This window comes from Convolutriloba macropyga, chromosome 13 (genome assembly GCF_964194025.1).
Source record: "Convolutriloba macropyga chromosome 13, txConMacr16.3, whole genome shotgun sequence".
Lineage (NCBI taxonomy): Eukaryota > Metazoa > Xenacoelomorpha > Acoela > Convolutidae > Convolutriloba > Convolutriloba macropyga.
This window is the reverse complement of record NC_134480.1, coordinates 16,234,829-16,257,287: the sequence shown is the minus strand read 5'-3', so window position 1 is coordinate 16,257,287 and position 22,459 is coordinate 16,234,829. Positions and strand designations below refer to the sequence as shown.

At 35.9% G+C, this 22,459-nt stretch overlaps 1 protein-coding gene across 2 annotated transcripts in view; it reads right to left on the bottom strand.

Moving 5' to 3' along the window:
* Positions 1-1,946: 1,946 nt before the first annotated feature.
* The window catches only part of LOC142351759 (serine/threonine-protein kinase 16-like), a 160,952-nt gene continuing 140,439 nt past the window's right edge, over positions 1,947-22,459 (bottom strand). For both annotated transcript variants that reach the window (XM_075403907.1, XM_075403906.1), the window contains 5 exons: positions 16,799-16,883; positions 10,061-10,242; positions 6,965-7,060; positions 2,795-2,919; positions 1,947-2,318 (listed from right to left, as the gene is read on the bottom strand). In XM_075403907.1, coding sequence (XP_075260022.1) covers positions 2,069-2,318; positions 2,795-2,919; positions 6,965-7,060; positions 10,061-10,242; positions 16,799-16,883 — 738 coding nt within the window. In that variant the 3' untranslated portion in view covers positions 1,947-2,068. The remainder of the gene's footprint in view (positions 2,319-2,794; positions 2,920-6,964; positions 7,061-10,060; positions 10,243-16,798; positions 16,884-22,459) is intronic.

The window sequence follows — 22,459 nt, the reverse complement described above, 5'->3', positions numbered from 1 at the left end:
AGCTCCACAATCACTCCAATTTTTTTCACGCGTTTCATTTCCCGCTTCAAAAATCACTCCAATAAAATTGCTTTAAAAAAAGGACTTCTCCAATACTCCTCTTCGAGTCGTAAAAACGGACTTCTCCAATACTCCTCTTCGAGTCGTAAAAAGACAGCGCCCCAATACAATTCAAATTCTTTGAATTGTAAAAAACGAGCGCTATAATAGCCGGCTGAGATGAGGTCAGCTATTAATAAATCCTGACTCAAAGTACACAGAATGGTCATTCTGAAACGCCAGTAGTTAACTAATTAAAGTCAATCAAAGTCTACTGGGAGACATCACTTTGCGAATCATAACAGCATACTTATTTTTGCTTTATTTGAAGGGTTCACCTACAACCCGACTATTTTGAAGTTCTCTGGGACGAGCTTTCGAATTCAAAACGTCAGGTTTCTCTTTTCAAAATGAATTGTAATTAACCTCATAATTAACCACTTTGTCCACAGACGTTTTGACCAAATATGAGGCCATTCTGTTACCTTTTTGGCAACATTTTAAAGTAAATCTTCCTTTTTAAATGCTTCTCTGATTGAAATTAAAAAGTAAGAGTAACAGAAGAGTAATTGAGAATCTTTTTTTAAATGCAAATGATATTTTAAACAGAAGATTGATCTCAAGAATCTGGAAAAAAGAAAACTGGACCCTTTTTATTCTAAATATTGAAAACTGTCATCCAAATTCTAAAGCAGACTCATAATAGATTTTCCACAGAGGATAGACAACTTACATTCAGGAAAAAGGAAGATTGTAGGTCTAAATGAAAAAATTGCGCAGAACACTAAAACGTAGCCAAAAATATGAAAACAATATTTCCGGCGTGAATAAAAATTTAAAACCAAAATTGAACACCCGATAAAAAGTTATTGCGAGTTCTCAAATGTAGACACGCTCAGCTTACAGTTAAACTGCTTATCTTTTTTTTGACAAATCTTAAAAGATTGTCACTGTTTTCTAAAATCACAGTGCAGGAACATAACCGGCTAACGTTGATACCTTCTGGGCGCTACCTGTTTATCCGGTTTTTGAGGACGAAAAGTCAAATGCATCAGACGAAAAATCGATCAAGCGGAAAATCGCATTAAAGAAACCAGAGGACTGATATAATTTTAACAAGCTTCGTTTGAGAGCAATTAAAGAACGAAAACAGAGGGTAAAACAACCTTTGTACGTGCCCATATTTTTTAAGGCTTCCTATGTCGTTGAGCTTTTTATTGACCGATACAATGCTTCAAAACTGACAAAATTTCAGTAGTAAATTGCCGCCAACTGAGTCCGGCTGCTGAAGTATAGCGGGTTGCATCACGCAAACTCAAGAAGTTTTTTCGGCCAGACTAGAGAACGATAAGGCTTTAATAAATTGATTTATACCAGCGGAACTGATGTAATAGCTTAAAAAATTTTTACATTTTACAAATGTTTATTCTCATTTACTTCTTTTGAATTGTAGACAGCATGTTTCTGAGAGCGCTTTCCTAACTACGGAAGTATTGTAATTTAACAGTTTATTAAACTTGGTTAACATCCATTATTTATAAATATTGACAATTATTTAAAACATTTATAATAGATTTAAGAAACAATGGGACAGGTTTAATCGAGTAGCAGTATTTACAAAAAGCTTGTCTCACTTTAATGCAAACATTTGTGGCAAATGTTTCTTTCAAAAGTATCATTCAAATTTCGTTCTTTGTTCAATACTCCGAGAACCCTGTACGACCCCATTTTGCGTTTCAAAACAACATATGCGCCTAAGGGTTACAGATAATACGCACCCTCCTTCTTGATCTGAAGATTAACTGATGAAGATCTTAAAATTTAAATATTACTGTCCTAAATTTTTGAATTTCAAGTCATTGGAGTCGACGCTTCAAGACCCCCTCCCCACACCCATGCCTTTCCGTGGACGGGCGTCTCCCCCTTTCATTTGGAACCCCCAATAACGCCGCCCCAATTGAGAACGCGCTGGAAAGAAACACGTGCGACTTTTGAAATTTTGCAAATAAATATTGATCAGTCACATACGTCATAAAGGCACATTTGTATCGCCCCTTTCAAAAGCTACAATATCAACTTGATCAACAACGACTTTAGTGCTACTAGTCCCACCATTAGCTTTTTGACCACTAGAACTGTTATTATTCTCAAGAGCACTGTTTGTTTTCATCTCATCGATATGTTTGTTGATTTGTGAGGCTACAGTCGAGGCATCGGGTCTACTCGTGGGCTCCACTGCCATTAAGATGAAAATCAGATCGTTTAGAAAAGCTGGGTATCTAAAATGAAACAAAAAGACATCAACAAGTACAGCGTAAGAGGTGCCAAGACAATTTACCCATTTCCAAAACACCCACTGAGTCAAATTATCTAGAAATCAATTTGTGTAAAGCGAAAAAAGTTAAGGACGTAAAAACGACGCACATATAGTAAAAACGTTCAAGATTTGTTAGAGTACATCTGAATTCGAGAAATTGCTAACGCAAAACTAACGTCGCTTAATAGGAAGTTGCTGCGAACACCGTATTAAAAACCCTATTATCTTAAGAATATATTTTAAAAAGGCCAAGGATTACAGCAAATTAAAACCTAAATCTAAAATAACCATAAATCCTTAAATTCGCTAAACTTACAGACACAGACAAATGAACAGGAAAACGAAAGTTGAGGGAAACGTTTCATTGCGCAGTACTGGAAATAAGAAGTTAGCTTCATTTTAGCACTTGATTGACGTTACGTTGCCAGCAGTACTTACTGTGACTCTTTGGGTATCCTGACATTTCTGCCCATGGCTGCCAGGGCCACACTGTCCCCACGGGAGAAACAACGCTCAAAGGGGTTCTCTTGGTACATCAGGGCAAACAGCACACAGCCCAAACTCTAAAAACAGTCAACAACTAAGTTTACAAAGTGCTCGGAAATCCAAATACGGAAGTTCTACAGCGAGGGTTAAAATTTCCACTGTTAGCAATTTTTCTATTTTCGTTTTAAATAACATTATACTGCTCTCCAAGTTAAGTATTTAATTACTTCTCAGAAGCAAATTCGGATATCTCTTCGCAGAGATCGTTCATGAACGGCGAATTAATCGAAAGACAGTAAATCCGTCTCCAATAATTGTATCTGTGAACAGCAAATGGACTTTATTCAAGTCGAATAAACGATAAAATTCCGCGTATCTTATTCAGCTCTGATAATATAAGTAATGACAGATTTGTATTGCAGGTTTCACAGGTCACAGTTTTGACAAAATTTACTGACCGTTGAGGCTCAAGCTTAGTATTTACAGTCATTCTATAGGCCAATTCACAGAAAACTATAAATAATGAAAATTAGGTTCATGGCGCTCGACTTTTTTGGTTATGACCAGTACTTCCTCTCTTCGAAAAAACCGGAAAACGAGAATCACGTATGTATATTGGGATCTTTTCCGCTTGTGCCCCCCGCTTAGTTGGTGCATATTATTAGCAGCCCAGACGCACGTGCAAAACTTTTACATAATGATTTTCTATGTAACAGCACATGCTCCATAAGAGGGGGTGCATAACCTACTGGGGGGGGGGGGGTTCCACAAACGGAAATTATCTGTATTTTGGTACAATTATAATCTCCAGCATCCTCGGTAATGTTCAACATCCGTCAAGCCTGTGGAATCGCGCTTGTAATTAGACATTGCTCAGATCCAAGATTTTTGGCCTCCTTCCGAGGCAATTTGATGCTTTCTACCCGACAGCTCTCCAAGGCTTCGCACTCCTCTTGGAAGGGGAGGATTGCAATGCATGAGTCCTTGATTTTCTGCAAAGTGAATCCATTTCGGCAGACGCTGTAACTAACTGATCCACTGCAGTTCTCAAGGTCTCTCGGGGTCAGTATCGCGGCGAAGTGACGGTTCTCAGTAACTGCAAAATATTTCTCAACTTCCCAACGCATGGCATGGCTGTCATGTGGGCATTGGAACGGTTTTCCCATTAACGTTCAGAACTGTAGATTTTGTAGCCATAGGTATCGCTAATGTGAAAATGATGCCATTTTATCACTCAATGCGCTTTTAATCAGTGGAATTTCGTAAGATAACACTTCAGAAATCGGAATAGTCTACGATTGCACATCCGTGGAATGTGGTTGTCGTCGTCCGATGGCTTCAAGATCTTCGATGAGCTGCTCTTTTGGGAAGAGTGCCACATGAAGGAATCAGTTTCCCACATGACCCAGATTCTAGAACAAGTTGGATTGAAATGCGTATAGCGCTATTCGAAAGCATTTTGCAATCGTATAAAGCGTTGATGTGATATTAAATTGTGGTTCAGCGGCGTTCTCGTATAAAAATACCGGTGGCAGTTCCGATACTTGCGGATATTTCCGTTGAAAATTTTAAAAATGTCTTGAAGTGGTATTAAACTGTGGTTCAGCGACGTTCTCGTATAAAAATACCGGTGGCAATTCCGATGCTTGTGGATATTTCTGTTGAAAATTTTCATTTGCTCCTCTATGTTGGGTTGTTATCGTTCAAAATATTTGTATTCTCGTCCAGTTGTTACATTGTGTTAGAGTCAAAGCTAACACAAAAAGTTACTGATTATTTCTGTCCTGAACTTGTGGCCACCGCTTCTGCATTTTGTTTACGTGGTTGACAGTTTGTAGGAGGGCTTGTTAGTTCAAATTGCATTCTCCTGCTGAGCACGATCCCAACATTGAAGTCAGGGCACACTGTATTTTGGTACAATTAAAATCTCAAGAAGCAAAACAAAAGAAACCAGGCACTTAATTGCCCCCCCACTACAAACGCATCCCCTCCTGTTGTCGTACCAAATGGATTTAGACGAGGGATGTTATAGGAAACATAAGTATGTGAAAGGCTTAAGAAAGCAGACGTATTCGGTAATCAAGTTTAAAAGGAGAGATGTATAAAGAGCAATTGTTGATTTATTACAGTTTAATTGTTTCGCTTCTAACTTTAGGTAGCTCTCTTGAGAATTTTTATTACATTAGAAAATAATCACAAACTCTGATCACCTTTTCTAAGACAAACATTCGCGCAGATCCTTTTCGAAATGCTTATCCCCATGAATTAGCACAGCATAACGGATTTCGCTTAGTGATTCGAATTAAATGACTCCACCCTTACGAAAAAAACATTTAAGACATGGAGACGGTCTCTGATGTATAGATGATGCACACTGGAATTTGAGGTGTCAGAAATTAAATACTGGTGTTTTGAGGTTCAGGAACAATGAACAACACAAAGAAGTCGTAATATATTATTTTGTATCGAATTTTGAATGACATTAATAGATCGAGAGCAAGATACTACGTTAACTGATTAACAGCCACAACTTACGACCCAAAAAAACCAACAAATCACCTGTAAAAGCTTCCAGGTGAAAAGAAGCAACCACATTCACAACATAGCTGGCAAATTGCCAGAAAATAGCCGCAATAGCTTCTTAGATCTGCAGTCTAAAAAAACAGTTAAAAAGACAGATTCCTCTTTTCAGCTATTTCTCGTTTCCTCTTCCTCTTTTCTCTTTTCATTGAAGACTGATATGTTAAAATTTGATTAAAACTCGGTATAAGTTTTTGCTGCCTCTATTAGCTGCTCTCAAATAACCTTCATTTAGAGTGACCCACACCCATTTGACCTTATCTATTTGAATTGAAGTAAACAAAGGTCAATTTCAAAAGGAGGAAGTCATTTTTGATTGTGAGGTAAGTCAAGTGTGACCAAAAATCTTATCACGCGAATGAACAAAAAACGCGCTCCACTAAGAGTGAACAATGACGCACGCCTTTCAGTTGAAATTGCACGAACGAAAACCAATTTAAAGTGGTTGTGACGTCATATGGTCGTAACAAAAATCTTGAAATAAAATATAGCTGGCAGATTGCCAGAAAATAGCCGCAATAGCTTCGTAGAAGTGCAGTCTCAAAAGTATAATAAACGAAACAGACCCAAAAACCCCTTTCTTAACCTTTTTGTTATATTTTGATAAAAAATCCGTTTAACTTAATGCTACTCCTAATAGATGCCCTCAAATAACCTTCACTTAGAATGACACGCACTCATTTGACCTTATCTCTTTGATTTACAGTAAAGAGAAGCCAATTTTAGAGTTAGGAAGTCATTTTTGAGAAGGAGGTTAGTCACGTGTGACCAAAAACTTGTTCACCCGAACGAACAAAACAACTCGCTCCACTAAAAGTGAAAAATGACGTCACAGACGCAATGCAGTTGAAATTGCATGAAAGAATAAACAAAAAGCAGATTTGAAGTGATTGTGACGTCATATGGTCGTAACAAAAATCTTGACGATATAAAAAACCTAGCAGGACAATTCCTGACGCACAATTCAGAGAATTTTCATTGACTTAACAAAAACTAGATCTAGAACGGACTATGAATGAATTGGGAAAACCGTTTCCAAAAAAATCAGCTCAAAAAAATTTTAAAAAAAATTTAACTTTAAAAAATTGGGCAAACCATTTAGAAAAAAATCCAAAAAATTGAAAAAAAAAGCAAAAATCAAAGTCAAATTGCCACATGTGAACAAAAACCACAAGCTAAAAAGCGAATTTTTGTTCAAACACCGTTTTCTCACTTTACTTTTAAACTAGAGTGAAAAAAACTCACGCCGCAAAAACACTCGCTCTTTCGCTCCACTTCCTGTTTCAGCGTGACCAAAATCACTACTGCAATCATGAAAACGTGTGAACAGATCTTAAAAAAAATCAGCGCCCCAATACAATTCAAATACTTTGAATTGTAAAAAAAACCAAGAGAAGGCCAATAATAGTCTCAACTATCGCTTCGCGGCTATTGAAAAAAAACCAAGAGAAAGTCAATAATAGCCCCAGCTGTCGCTGTGCGGCTATTAATAACCGTTAAAACCGTTGAAGTCATATATTCTATAATTTATAATCAACAAACCCAAATATCAATAGAGGCATCAACGACCGTTCCTACTTCTACATTGAACAACTCGGGTGCTCTGTACAAAATACTGCATTTCTCAGCTGCATCATCCTGAAACAGAAACCAACTAATGGTTAAAAATTAATTAATAAAGTGAATTCTAAAATTTGCTAGAATCAGCATATTGAGCATAATCAAGATAAAGCTAAAATTTGACCACTATGCTGACCCCCAACTAACTTTTGTTCAACATTATCTTATGCTGATTTTTTTGCGTTTTTTGCATTCAAACTTGTACATTTCACGTTTACGACCAAAGATTAAACACTTACATGTCATTCCATATGAATCAAAACATAACCGACGAACGTCGGGCGAATTGCTCTCAAAGGACCGGTTGGCTTCGTCAGTAGCTAGCCACGGTTTAGTGAGGCTAGCTTTAGCTTAATTGAAGGGGTAGGAGGTGAGTGCAGTGGGGGTGCACTGGGGAGCTGATGGGGGGGAGGGGGTCTTTGGCTGCACGGGGCTCTTACGGCCTGAACGATGTGCATGGTGGGGCCTGGGGGAGGGGTTGGAGTGAGGGGGGATGGGGGGAGGGGGATGAACGGGGGGGGGGGGGGGGTTGTGGGGGAGGGGGTTAACTTCTAAGAACCGCCCTTCACACCATAAGTATGAGTCTCCAAAACAGTTCCAGTGAACAGCATACTTGGAGACAAGTGACCTGAAAGACTATAAGAGAATTTAATGCCCGCTGGGCGCTACCTGTTTATCTCGTTTTTGAGGACAAAAAGTCAAATGGGTCAGACGAAAAATCGGTCAAGAGTGAAATCGCATTAAAAAAGACCAACATGACTAATATAATTGCTACAAACTTAGTTTGAGAGCAATTAATAATCACATAGTATCATTTGAAAAATTATATTAACATAGCCGGCAGATTGCCGGAATAGCTGCGAAAGAATAGACCTGCGTGCCGTATAATAGAGATAGAAACAGATTCAGATCCAAATTGAAAAAAAATTGACGCCGCTCAAAAAACTAGGTAAAAAACATTATTCAGCGATAAATTAATAAAGCTTGTTAAAATTCATTCCGCAGAAGCCTCTTATTAGGGACCTTTACTGCACAAATGAGTTCCTTTGACCTTAAACAGATTCAAATTAAACTTAAGTTTTAAAGTGCAAAAGTCATTTTATTGAGTGAGGTAAGTCACGTATGATCAAAATTTAATCACGCAAATAACCTAAAAACTTTTGCTAAAGCGAGTGAGAAATGACGTCACGCGCGCAAATGCCGTTAGTGAGAGGAAGAAGTCATTCAGAAAATTTGACTTTTTCAGCTTTGCTGTGTGATCAAATGTAAAACGAAAAAAAGGCGTCAGACGAAACAAAAAAACATAGCAGGACAAGTCATGAAGAACAATTCAAAGAATTTTCATTGACTAAACAAACATCTAGACCTAAAAAGGACTATGAGCGAAATGGAAAAACCATTTTTGAAAAAATCAGATAAAAAAATTAAAAAAAAACAGATAGTCAATGTCAAAATGTCGCATGTCAAGAAAAAATATCATTAGCGAGAAATGGAAATTTGGTTCATACAAAAAGCTAGGCCTAGAACGAACTATGAATGGATTGGAAAACCCATTTGAAAAACAGTAAAAATCAAAGTGAAATTGCCGCATGTGAACAAAAAACCACAAGCGAGAAAGCTAATATTTGTTCAAACACCGTTTTCTCACTCTACTTTAAAATTAGAGCGAAAAAATTTCACGCCGCAAAACCACTCGCTTTTTCGCTCCATTTCCTGTTTCGGCGTGACCAAAATCACCACTCCAATTTGACTTCAAAAATAATGAAAATGTGTGAACAGATCTTAAAAAAAACATAGCCGGAAGAATTCCGGAAACGACTCGAAGTGAAAATCCCATTAAACACCATCCAACTGCTCATTAAACAAGACGTGCCTTCACTAATTTATGATTATCTTGAAACAAAGTCATGAAACAAAAAAATAAAAACAATTAAATCAAATCTTTTAAAATATGATAAAAAATGTGATCAAATTTTGTTATAAATTGAGACCCCGAAAAACTATCTCTGCCAAAATAACTTCATAAAAACAATTAGTACTTATGTGAATTTTGAAAAATATTTTAGGCTAAAATTATGGAAAAAATAGCTCTTAAAAACAACTTTCACTGAAAAACTGGAAAAAGTTACTATATTTTTTTAATATTTCAGAAACATATAATTCCAAAAAAAATTCCCTTCAGCCAATAGGGTATCCAGATGCTCGCAAAAGAACAGGCAAGTCATAATAGGAAAAGAAACTTAATTAAAAACAGAAAAAAAAACGAAAAACTGCAAAAAATTAAGAAAAATAGTTCCAATTTTCGCCAATTTTTTGTCATATTTCTCAACGAAAAAATGATTCTTACCCACAAAACTGTAACCAATTGTTATCATAAAATTGCTCAAGTAAAAAGGGTTTCTTCAATACCCATTTGAGCCAGTAAAACAAAATAATCGTCAAAAAAATTAGCCCGAAAATCAGCAAAATACAGTAAAAACCTCCGAATTATCATAAAATTCATATGATAATTCGGAGGTTTCCAGAAACCTTCAAACCACTACCGAAAGCAGCCTAAAATTTAAACATAATCATATCCAAACCTCTTAACCAAAATAAAAGAAAAAAATTGCTTTAAAATGCCGCAGGTGAACAAAAAATTTTCGCTCGCTTAGAGAAAATTTTTTCACACATCAATTTCTCGCTCTCTCAAAAACTGCGGCATGAACAAAAACCACTCTCTTTTCGCTCCGCTCTTCACTTTCGTTCAGCGCCAAAATCACTCCAAATTTTTTCACGCGTTTCAGTTCCCGCTTCAAAAATCACTCCAATAAAATTGATTAAAAAAAAAAGGACTTCTCCAATACTCCTCTTCGAGTCGTAAAAAAAGACAGCGCCCCAATACAATTCTTTGAATTGTAAAAAACCAAGAGCACCGCAATATAGCTTCGCTCAGCTTACAGCTTCGCAGCTATAATAAGAATAATTCATATTGTGGGGATCCGTTTTTATCGGTAACAGAAATGTTAATAGATTTACTTGAATGGTCATGGCTTGTGACCTGTTGGTGACATTGATGGGCACGAGAGTCATGGATCCGAAGTCCATAATAACTGGCATCGTATCCCTCTGGTGGAACAGGATGTTGGCACACTTGAGATCTCTGTGACAGATTGGACCATTCTCATGATTGTGCAGATACTCCAAACCATTACAAATTCCTGAACATTACAAACAAAAATTTCCGTTGCTACTTTGTACCTTGAGGTGTGGCCTATATACTCAGAACGTGTCTCCTCTTCACCCCCTGTGAAATTTATCTAACCTCATGAAAAACTAATACCCTTCAAAGGTTATCTATTAATTGCTAAGACTAGATTCTCCTCATCTCTAAACCAGCCATTATCAACAAAAGAACATGTGTAGTTTGTTTACATATGCATACCGAACGGCAAAAAAAATCAAAAATGATCAAAGAACCAAAATTGTTTGCAAAAAAACCAAAATTTTTGGGTTTGAGATTTTTCGAAAATCACCGAAATCATTGGAAAAATTGAAAAATGAGAAAAACAAAATTTTTTTGCAAAAACCTCACAATTTTTGGATTTAGGGATTTCACCAAAATCGAAGAAATTCAAAAATGCTAAGAAAAACCAAAAATTTTGGCAAATTTTTTTGGTATGTGAGATTTTTGGAAATCACCAAAATCAAATAAAAATTCAAAAACGATGAAAATAAACCAATTTTTTTTTGCAAAAAAAAATCTCAAATTGTTTGAATTAACAAGATGAAAACTTCAACTTTTTAGTTTTCAGAAAAGTTGAAAACTTTAGGTTAAACTAAAATTATTTAAAATTCATGATTGATCAAAAATAACCAAATAGATTCCAGGCGACTGTCCGCCAACATTAAATCATTAGATACCCATCATAAACTGCAAATGTTTTTTTCTCCAGTGGAAGCGACTGTCCACTGACACTAATAAAGAAAAAAAAACTTGAGAACTTGAAGATTTCATTTTTTTAGTTCTGTAGTTAGCTAAATTACACGTGTTCGGCGACTGTACGCTGAATAAACAAAGTCATTTTCATGAAAACTTTTTTGTTGTTTAAACCAAACCTTTTGTTTAAAATTTTTTCTGTTTAAAAAGGTTAATTAGTGGGCAATCTGTGACTGAACGCCAAGAAAGCCCAACACTAGCAAAAAAAATTAATTAGGCAATCAAAACAATAATAATATCTTCTAGGTAGAATTTCTCAAAAAAAATAAAACATGCCATCAGAGCGCTTAATAGAGCTTTAGCCATTCTGCTGTTCTTGCAGAACATAACATCATTGAGTGCAAACTACGATGAGCTTATAGCAACTATTGAGGCCAACCAAATAATGGCACCTTTGTTGGCACTAACACAGACCTGGTTGAAAGATTACTCAAACAACCAATTATTCTGCAACGAAAAACTTAAAAAAATTGTTACATACAACCGACCTAAAAAAGGGGCGGAGATGTAGCTCTGCTCGCGAGCAAAGAATATGATTTTGCAACAATTAGGACCACGGCAAACAATGATCTACGAGATTTGACGGCAAACTGCGTTTCAAAAAATCAGTCTTTTGTAGTAACGATTGTGCACTAAGCTCGACAAATGGATATAATAACATTCCGAAATTTTCATTTGGAGCATCTCTTTGTCATGGGACCGAAAAACAACCAACTTTTATGCGGGGACTTAAATATAGATTTCTCAAAAAATGATTTAAAAAAAACAGAAAATTTTCTGAGGAAATCGGCTCCCTAAACCTATACCTAAAAAACGAGCACACAGGAGCACCGATCAGAAGCAACTCAACTCTAGAATTTTTCTCAAAATTTGAATGTGAAACAGTTTCTGAAAACAAAAGTGTCAGCCCATTATGGAGTTTATTTGAAAGTGACCTTAACGACAATCAAAACAACACCATAGAAGATGAACAAGAAAAACAGAGAAACTGGAATCCTCTCAACAGGCTTTCTAACGTTCTGGAGCTAAATCTTGAACTGTCAAAAGAACTTAGGTCCAAAGATGATTTTTTGGTTATGCACAGCGGTGGAAGGAATTCGCAATCTCGAGAAAATTATAAATAGAACTCTGGATCTTATAACTCAAAACAATCATCGAAAAAACGAAACTGGATTACCAACGAAGTCAAAAATGCTTTTTCCAAGAAACAACGTCTTTGGAATAATCTTTTGCAGTCCAAGCCACAAGAAGTAAAAAAAAACAGTACAACTTACAGAACAACAAAACAAAAACACTAGTAAGAAACGCCAAAAAGAACTGCTACGAAAAAAATTTTGAGAAACAAAATGATTACCACAACAAAAGTTTATAGGTATCTGAATCAAATTTGCCATCCGAATAAAAAAAATCAGAAATCACAAACCATTGACTCCGAAACACGCAAAAATTTCTGTAAATATTGGCCCCTCATTTGCAAAGAAAATTGAGAAACCATATGATGGTTATAAGATTAATCGAGCGCTTGACTCTTTTGGTATAAAGCCGGTCCAAAACGACGAAGTGAACTTCGAAAGAAAGCAACTTGTTGGGAAAAGGTTACTCAAACAACCAATTGTTCTGCAACGAAAATTAACAAAAAATTGTTAATTACAACCGACCAAAAAAAGGGGCGGAGGTGTAGCTCTGCTCGCGAGCGAAGAATATGATTTAACAAAAACCTCTGCCAACAATGATCTACAAGATTTGACGGCAAATTGCGTTTCAAAAAATTAGTGTTTTGTAGTAACGATTGTGTATTAGGCTCGACAAACGGATATATTAACATTCCGAAACTTTCATTTGGAGCATCTCTTTGTCATGGGACCGAAAAACAATCACCTTTTATGCGGGGACTTAAATATAGATTTCTCAAAAAATGATTTAAAAAGACAGAAAATTTTCTGAGGGAAATCGGCTCTCTAAACCTATACCTAAAATCAAAGAAAAACGAGCACAAAAGAGCACCGATCAGAAGCAACTCAACTCTAGAATTTTTCTCAAAATTTGAATGTGAAACAGAGGTTCTGAAAACAAAAGTGTCAGCCCATTATGGAGTTTATTTGAAAGAAAGTGACCTTAACGATAATCAAAATAACACCATAGGAGAACAATTGACTCCGAAACACGCAATAAATTCTTTGTAAATATTGGCCCCTCATTTGCAAAGAAAATTGGGAAACCATATGATGGGAATACGATTAATCGAGCTGTTGACTCTTTTGGTTTAAAGCCCGTCCAAAATGACGGAGTGAAGTTCGAAATAAAGCAACTTGTTGGGAAAAGGTTACGATTATATGAAATTAACAAATCATCTTCTAAACGATTAAATCCAACACAATTAATCTAAAAAATTAATCCAGTCATTAGTGGATACCTCAGATATTTTCAACAAAATCATAGATGAAGCATATTATCCCAAAATCTTAAAAGTTCCAAAAGTTGTGCCAATTTTCAAGGATGGAGATCCAAATGAGCCTAACAATTAGACCAATTTCTTTAGTACCACTTTTTGGCAAAATTTTTTGAAAAATTATTAAACAAAGACTGATGTCATTTCTGCTGAAAGAAAAAAATTCTCTCCAGAAAAAACATTGTTTTCCTGAGTAAGATCAACTGTCGATGCCTTAACAGAAGTGCTGGAAAACATTTAGAGATTAAGGGAGAAAAAAGTTTTGGCTCATTGTACCTGCTTGACCTCTCAAAAGCGTTTGATACTGTTGATCACAGCATTTTGCTAGAAAATGTTCCAAATATGGTTTGAGAGGAAAAATCGAAGAGTTACTCAAGTCTTATCCTAAAGATCGCAAAAAAGTCGTTCGATATAAAAGAGAATCTTCCTCAACTAAAGAAATTGAGTGCGGAGTCCCTCAAGGATCAGAATTAGGACCCCTTCTGTTTCTAATATATATTATACATATCAAAGCACAATAATATTCTGTTATACGCGGATGGCACAAACATATTTGGCAAGTATGAGCAACCTGAACATAAGAATGATCTGAAATTGATTTCCAGCTGGCTAGAGAGTAACAAACTGACAGCCAATATTAAAAAAGAACTACTTCTGCTAAGACCGAACAATTACTTGGAAAAGGGAAGAAGTAGAGGAGAGCAAATGCGTTAAACATTTAGGTGTTAAAATTGACAAACTCACATTTGAAGAGCACATAGACTTTGTTCGAATGAAATGTAACCAATACATTTCGAGTTTATATCAAACAAAGAAACATCTGCAAAGAGAATTACTTCTGAAAATTTATAAACAATACGTTCAACTACAGCAACAGCATCAATCCTGAGTTCTAATATATGGCACGGCAAACAAAAGTGTTCTTGAAGGACTACAAAATTAACAAAACTTCCTAATCAGAATAGTTTTTTGGCACCCAAAACAAAGAGGTTCGTAGTTGCAGATCAAAAAACAAAATTCCATCTATATTTGAGCTACACGTGTACGCACTTCTGAAACTTTTATCAAAAGTAATTGGAAAAGAACATCCTAGTGAATCTATTAGCTCGTTTATAACTGACAAGGAAATTGACAGATCATTAGACACTGAACGGAGAATCAAAACGATACCTCATAGAAAATTAACACGCAAGAAACGAAAAATTATCTCAGTTAGATTGAGAATACTCTACAATAGCCTATCCACTCTTGACTTTGATATAATAAAAAGTTTGAGAAACTGCAAAGAAAAGAATTTGTTTAATTATTCGAAGCTTGAATATTTGCTACTGAAAACAAAATTATTATTATTATTATTAAAAAGAAGTACGCGAGCATTCACTATTTTCAGAAAGTAAAACTCATTTTTTGAGGCAGTATTACTCCAAATTAAAAATAAAATTTTACCTTATTGATCCCCGACACTAGTCCTATCGCCTACATAAGAAAATCAGGTAAAACGTAACCTTCACGTACCAGAAATCCCAATGTAATTCTGATGAAATTTATCCAAGTTTCACAGTAAAAAGAAAATTGTCACAACATATACGTTTTCAAGTATGTTCAACTATAGAACTAGTGTAGGTTATCAATGGTGTATTTTTTCATAAAATGATTTAAAATTGAAGTAAAATAGCCTCACAAATTAAATTTTTACTTTAGGGTGTAAAACTAGAGGGTGCTAACTTACTTTTGCCGTAAAGAATATATGACAACTAAGTCTATTCTCGGAATAGGGGCTGCGGCCGTTCCGGAAAATTTTTTAAAGGGTGCATATTAAATTGGCGAGCAGTTGGGTTTGCCGGTAGCTGCTGCAGTTTAAGGAGGCTAGCTTTAGTTTAATTGGAGGGGCAGGTGAGCATAGGGAAGGGGTGGTGAGCAGGGCAGGAGGTCGAGCGTTCGGGGTTACGGGTTTGATGAGGTTGATGGGTGGGGATTGGGAGGTGGGGGTGAAGTGGCGGGGCGATGAAGTGGGGGGGGGGGGGGGGGATTCACGCCATGACCTATGAAATTCTGAAAAGAAATAGTAACTTGAGACTACATTGGTAAGTAGTATTACATTTAATAACCAAGAGCAGCGAAGAGCATTTTCGGACACTAATTGAACTTAATAACTATCTAGCTGACACATCTCGCAAAACTTGCAAACTATAGTTGCAAATATATAATTAATTTCGCTTGAAATTCGAGCAGCCTCAAATTTGAGAGAGAAAAGTACAGATGCTTCCTCTTAATTTTCCCACATCCTGAGCCCCAGCCTGGGGCTGAACACAACGTTACTTTTTACCACTAATTCCCACTTAGACAGGGAAAACAAAGTAAATATTTGCTAAAAAATCAAGTTAATTATATTGACTAAAAACTTGTAATAAATTGTAAAAGTTATACATCTAAAATTAATTAACTATTAAAGTTGAAAATCTATTTTTCTCATGAACTAAAACACGCGCACGTGATACATTTGTATAAGGACACGCCCCTGGAGACCTCAAAACTCTAGCCTCATATTAATTACTTCTCGCCTCTCTAAAATTTTTGAAACTTGTTCGCGGAAAACGACAGGTACATCATGGAGTGACTTAGGTTTAAAACAAACAGCTGACGTCGAGCAAATTGCTCTCAAACTACTGACGAGCGGTTAGCTTTATTAGTAGCTAGCTGCTGCTTAGACAAAGTGGTGGAGTCAAATTATAGAAACCAAATTCACGCTATGAATTCATGTCTCAAAATTTCGGTGAACTGCAAACGTGGAGACCAGTTTGTCGCAAGGCTCTAAAAGAACTTATTACCCACCGGTGTTTACCTGTATATCTCAGTTTAATGGAGGACAAAAAATTGCAGAAAAAAGACCAACAGGAATAAAACAATTGCTACAAACTTCGTTTGGGAGCAATAAAAACTATTCGCATGCAATTTGCTAGGTTGACGTTTTAATCTGATTAATGTTCTCTAAAAGTCTACTCAACTTGCTGCTTTACTTGACCTGAAAATTAAACGTGATTTGTCAACGTGATATTTCGTTGTTTACAAGGCCGTTCTTGAAATGTGCACTCGGAATTCAGTTTTTTTTTCGAAAGATGAACTAAATAATCGCCCATTACATCAAATGGCGTTTTCATTAGGTTTGGACCTCTCCTCTCATGGTCACTCTCAAATTATTTATTGATCAGATGAAATTCTTTGGTCGATTCTGATCGTTCGAGTCATTTTATAGATTATTTCCATAGAGATAAAACTACAATGCATTCCAATTGCGTTTTCAGATAAAATTATTCTTCTAGTGGCTCACCTGAAAATATCTTGAGCACTTTCTTTGGACTGTATGCAGTTCCATTGATCTGATGTGTCTTCAATGCACTCTCAAGTGAACCATTCTAAACGATAAAATATACAATACAACTTAGGTTAATTAGACCAATAAATTTTACGGTGAAGTGATTTTAACAAACTTTTCAAAATACTCCCGACAATTTAGATGGACAGATAGTTCGATTTTAGCGTTCCTTAAACAAAGTTTTTAGACGTATAATATTAAAATTTTGTCACAAATTGCCGCGCAAAACAGTTGAGGAGCTGAAAATTCTAAAAAGGGAACTTAGAGCACGCGAACTTAGATCATTCTCTCCAATGACTGGTAAGAGTTCTAATCAATTACAGCCTGCTTCAGTCGACGGGGGGGACAGGAGGCGTAACTAAATTCACTAAAGGGGCTTCAAATGACGTCATTAGAGGTTATTACATACCACTATAACCACTAATAAAACCTTAAGTGAAAAATAAGACCAATTTTGGCTCATATTTCATTTTAACTTTTAGTAGTTAACTGCCACCACTTGAGTTCAGCCATTGAGACTTGTGAATAAGAGAAATTTGGGTCACGCAAACAAAAAAGTCTTTTTTGCATTGAAAAAGGTCCCCACGTTTACAATAACCTCAATTTTTGCTCTCAATTAACTTCAACTGTTCAAAAATTGACTTTAACATAAATATCAGTGTAATCAGTTTATCCATTTTTAAACAAAAAATGATTTCAAAAATTGGATCAAACCTATGTTGACCAAAAGACTTTCAACACACAGCAATAGATCATGGCTGGGGAAAATCGAGAACATAGCCGGCAGATTGCCGGAAAATAGCCGCGATAGACGCTCGTGGCCTTCCATGAATTGAAACACCTAAAGAAATAAGATAGACAGATCGACCACCAGTCCTTCAATAGACCACTAGACTTTTCGGGTTAGCTTCGCGACTATCAATTTTTTGACACATACGTTCTATAAGGAGAACGCCCTTAAAGAGCTATTTCAAAATTGGTATTCGAAAACAAAAACTCAAGACTAATAATCACAAATTAGGGCATATAAGATTGGCACTACTTAGATGCACACTATTAACTAGTAAATCTTCAAAAAAAATTAAAGTTCCATAAGTGAGTTCAGAAGTCATTTTTTTGAGTGGGTAAGTCACGCAATTGACCTAAAAGCAGAAACGACGTCACGTACACAATTTTAACAGCAAAGCAATAGAAGTCACTGAGGTCATATCCAAGAAGTCAGGTCGTAAGAATCATCGATGGAGACGACAAATTAAAAAACATAGCAGGACAAGTCCTGACGTACAATTCAAAGAATTTTCATTGACTAAACAGAAAACTAGACCTAGAACGGACTATGAATGGATTGGAAAAATCATTTAGAAAAAAATCCTATCCAAAAAACCGAAAAAACAGTAAAACTCAAAGTGAAATTGCCGCATGTGAACAAAAAATCACTACCGATAAAGCGAATTTTTGTTCAAACACTGTCACGCACCTATTTCGTCCCTCATAGTTACGTGATGATATTCCTTAAAATATCCATAATTAAGTGCTTTATATTAATTAATATTCAGTTAGTTTCAAGGCCATATATAACCAGTATTTCCATCTAGGCCTGTAACCTCTAATTTGTTTATGTTTATGAGAAACAACCGCAGATTGACAGTTTTACTAGCAAACACTTCAAGTGCCTAAAAGCCTCAATATTTACTTTTTTGAGTTTCTTGATGATAAATTCACATAATCAGTAAATAACTTCATGAGAGATTATGTACTTGGTGAAGTAATTATTCTGATAAAGTAGGTGCTAATACGGAATTGTATATGTACTGAACAAACACCAAGAGACGTACAAAAGCCGGAAATTGCCCAACTTGTAGATCAGTAAATATTTACGAAGGACCAATACAACTCAAGGCACAGCCCTGCGGAACTTACGATCACCAGAACACCGGAGAACCAGCCTAAAGATCAGTTGCCTATCATCTTATAAAACTTGATAAACTTGAGAAACTTCTTGCTAAAGTTATTGAATAATTATTGCTAAAATTAATTAAAGATTGAACTAGAAATTCTCTTGAAAACCTCCAAGTTTGGTAAACTTAGTTACAAAAGAAATAGCGACTAACTAAACACTAAAATGCAAGGCAAACTAGTGGATATATCACGCAAACGAACCCCTCAATAAAAGGCTATTACTAGCTAATTTTCTTCAAAATATATCTGCTAAAAATCGTACTGTGAAACATCAAAATAAGTCCTTGTAAAATGACAACTATTCAAGTTAATTACTCCTAATATAATCCTCAATAACACCACGAGGAACATTAGTAAAAATCAGTGCGTAACATGGTGACAGGAGTTATTAACTGTTTTCCAGTTTAACGGACCGATAATTCGATTAATTCCTTGATATTTTCGATATTTCCTTTCTTTATTCTGTTGTTTTCTTCCTTCTCTTCTTCTTCATTACCTTAAGAGCCTCCAATCATCCAGAACCACATCCAGCACTTCCTTTCCGAGCAAGATGATAACACAAAAAGCAGTAACAAAGGAAAGAATGGGTGGAAACTGTGTTTGTGTCTCTGTGGACTAAGTGTAACAGTAATACAAAAGTGTTTGAGCGGACAATAACTGGAACACACTCAACCACAGCCGCCATAACGGACAAAAACAACACAGGGTATTTGCAAACGAGGATATTGTGAGTGAATGAATTTGTAAAATTAACTTTGGTGCTTTATTTATGTCAATTTATAAAGAACAAATTCTCCCCGCTATTAATAATTGTCGCTCTTCCCCCAATTTTGTTGAACATATTGAAGGAAATCACATTAATTATACCCAAAACAACAGTAAAACGCAAGCTCAGATAGTAACCGCTTTCTCCTCTTCATTTTATAAGTCTATCGTTATTTATGTGCTAGATAAAGATGACAAACGTGTTGCAATTTATTTGACAGCAAAAAGTCTAAACCAAAAAGTTCGCAAATTTGGCCTTATTCGTAACAAACTTCAATCTGACAGAGATATTAACCTTGATAACATCATCACTGATTATCAGATAACATCAGAATAATAAACTACTGAAACCATCATTTAATTATTAACTAAAAAGAGGGCAAAACAAAGTTTAAACAAAAAATAAAAAACAATTATATTTTATTTCCCCGCCCAGCTCCGGAGGTTAATGAATCAAACAGTGACTTCGGTCATTATGCTGTTGCCTATCTGAGTGCAGCTTCCACAAGGCCTGTGCGGTCGTGGTCCCCACGAATTTTCCTAGACTAAGGGGCACTCTTTAGAGGTGAGACTTCGGCGGCCCATACGGCTTCAACGATATAAGTCTGACGATTCGACCGGAGCTTTAGGAATAGGCTTATAAGCAGCCCATCTCTATTACTTTCTGAACGAATGGTTTCAGTAGTTTCTTTTCTGATATTCTTGTGCTATTCATTTAACTGTTTTCATCTCTTAAAACCCCTTAATCTCTCCATTAAGTTAAGTTAAGTGTGCTATTTAATACTTTAGAACGAAAGTAAGACTGATTGAACAAAAAGTATATAATCTAATCGGGTAAAAAGCAAAATGGCACACGCGCAGATCAACATCATGCCTTTTTCCGGATCAGAAACGGACAATTTTAATGAGTTTGAACAACTAATAACAGGTGCAATTGGAGTTGCAGCAATCGCAAACGCGCAACAAGCGAACTTTCTGCAATTACATTTAAAAGGAGATGCTTTACGATACTTCTTAACCTTACCAGAGGCCAGCAGACTAGTCTTTGAAGACAGTATAACAGCTCTAAGAAATAGATTTACGCAGGATGACTTGAGAGAGATCAGAATTATAAAGTTAGAGAACCAAAAGTTCAATCCAAAAACAGACACTGTAAAAAATTTCTTAGTAAAGTTAAGAACCGAAGCCAATAAAGCATATCCAGCACCTGAAACAGTAGTAGCGCCAGCAGGAGCAGGTGACCCAGAAGCTCGTAGATTCGAAAGAGAGACAGCAGCAAGAGATTCTGCACTTCAGATGTCAGAAAATCGAAAAAATGAGCAAATAAAGCGCTTCTTTATTAAGTCTATGCCAAACTGGCTTAAGCCTAAGCTCTTAGAAAGGCCACATACAGATACCATTGATCAATTATGCACCTTAGCTAGCCAACAAATTGCAATAAGGGAGATGTGTAATAGAGAAGAGTACTTCGATGACGGATTTAATGAAATAACGGAAACAAACACTGATAAAATGTTAAAAGCAATAACTGTTATTTCAAATAATCAAAAAGAACTTCAGCAGAAACTTGAGCAGAGAACAGCACCTAAAAATGAGCCACCAGAACAAGGCCCAGTAAACATTTTTACACCACATTATCCACAGCAAGCTTATAAACAAAGTTATAGACAAAATTTCCGCCCTCAATATCAGAATTATCGACCAAATTACCGTCAATATCAGCCCAATTATCGTCAATTTCAGCAAAATTATCGGCCCCAGCAACAGTATGCCCCTCGTGCTAATAATTACCGAGAGTTTAGACCACAATTTAATGCCCCTAGACCGTTTCATTATAACGAACAGCCACAAACTCGTAATTATTGGACCGAACCTTCAGATAGTCCCCCATTTGTTCATCCAGCTTATGTTAATAGACCAGTTTATCGGTTCCCAACAAAAAATACCCCCCAAAACCTTCTTAGACAGGGTATAGTTTACGATAGTCCAGCACAAGACCGATATGGTATGCAAAAAGCAAAAGAATTTAGTCGTGCTGGTGCACTCCAAAGTAGAAATATGAGAGGAATGAATTTTCCACTTAATCAACAAAAAAACTAATAAAGCCACCCAACTTTAAAAAACAAAATAAAAATTATAAAAACTCAGTTAACCATTATAACGAAAGCACGTCTAGTCCTAGTTTAGATAAAGTAATAGAGCCAGTTTATATTAAAAGTAACAAAAAGCGTAGAAAACGCAAAAGTAATAATAATAAATGTGAAGTGAATAAATCTGCGCAACTCCCAACACAAGTACCTCAATCCGCACCAAAGCCAACACCACATGTTCAGCAACTATTCAGCATTGTCCCACTTTTAGGCAGAACATTATCTTATGTTAAAGTTAAATTTAATGGAGAATTAGAAAGACGCGCACTAATTGATACAGGAGCATTTGCCAATGTGATAAGTCGTGAGTTTTACAAGGAGCTTATTAATACAAATATCAATTCAATAACAGAAATAAAAAAGCCTGATCTAGATAAAGTTAAAATGGCAAACGGAAATATAGTTAAAATTGATAAAGCAATTAAAGTTACATTTAAATTGGGCACACAAACATTTACAGAAGATTTCCTTGTTTTAATTGTCACAACTCCTGTAATATTAGGTAACCCATTCTTCGTTAAACACAAAGTTAGTATCTGCCCAGGACAAAGTTACATTAAATTTCCTGATCAAACTCTACAGATAAATGAAATAAAGCCAGAAAAGCAACCTAGAAGAGTTGTAAAACGTAAAAAATTTGGAGTTTATACACAGAAAAAGGAAGTTCTACAACCAAATCAGCAAGCAGTATTAGAATGCAAGCTCTACGATAAACTAGAATCATTCGCTGACCTCTGTGGGG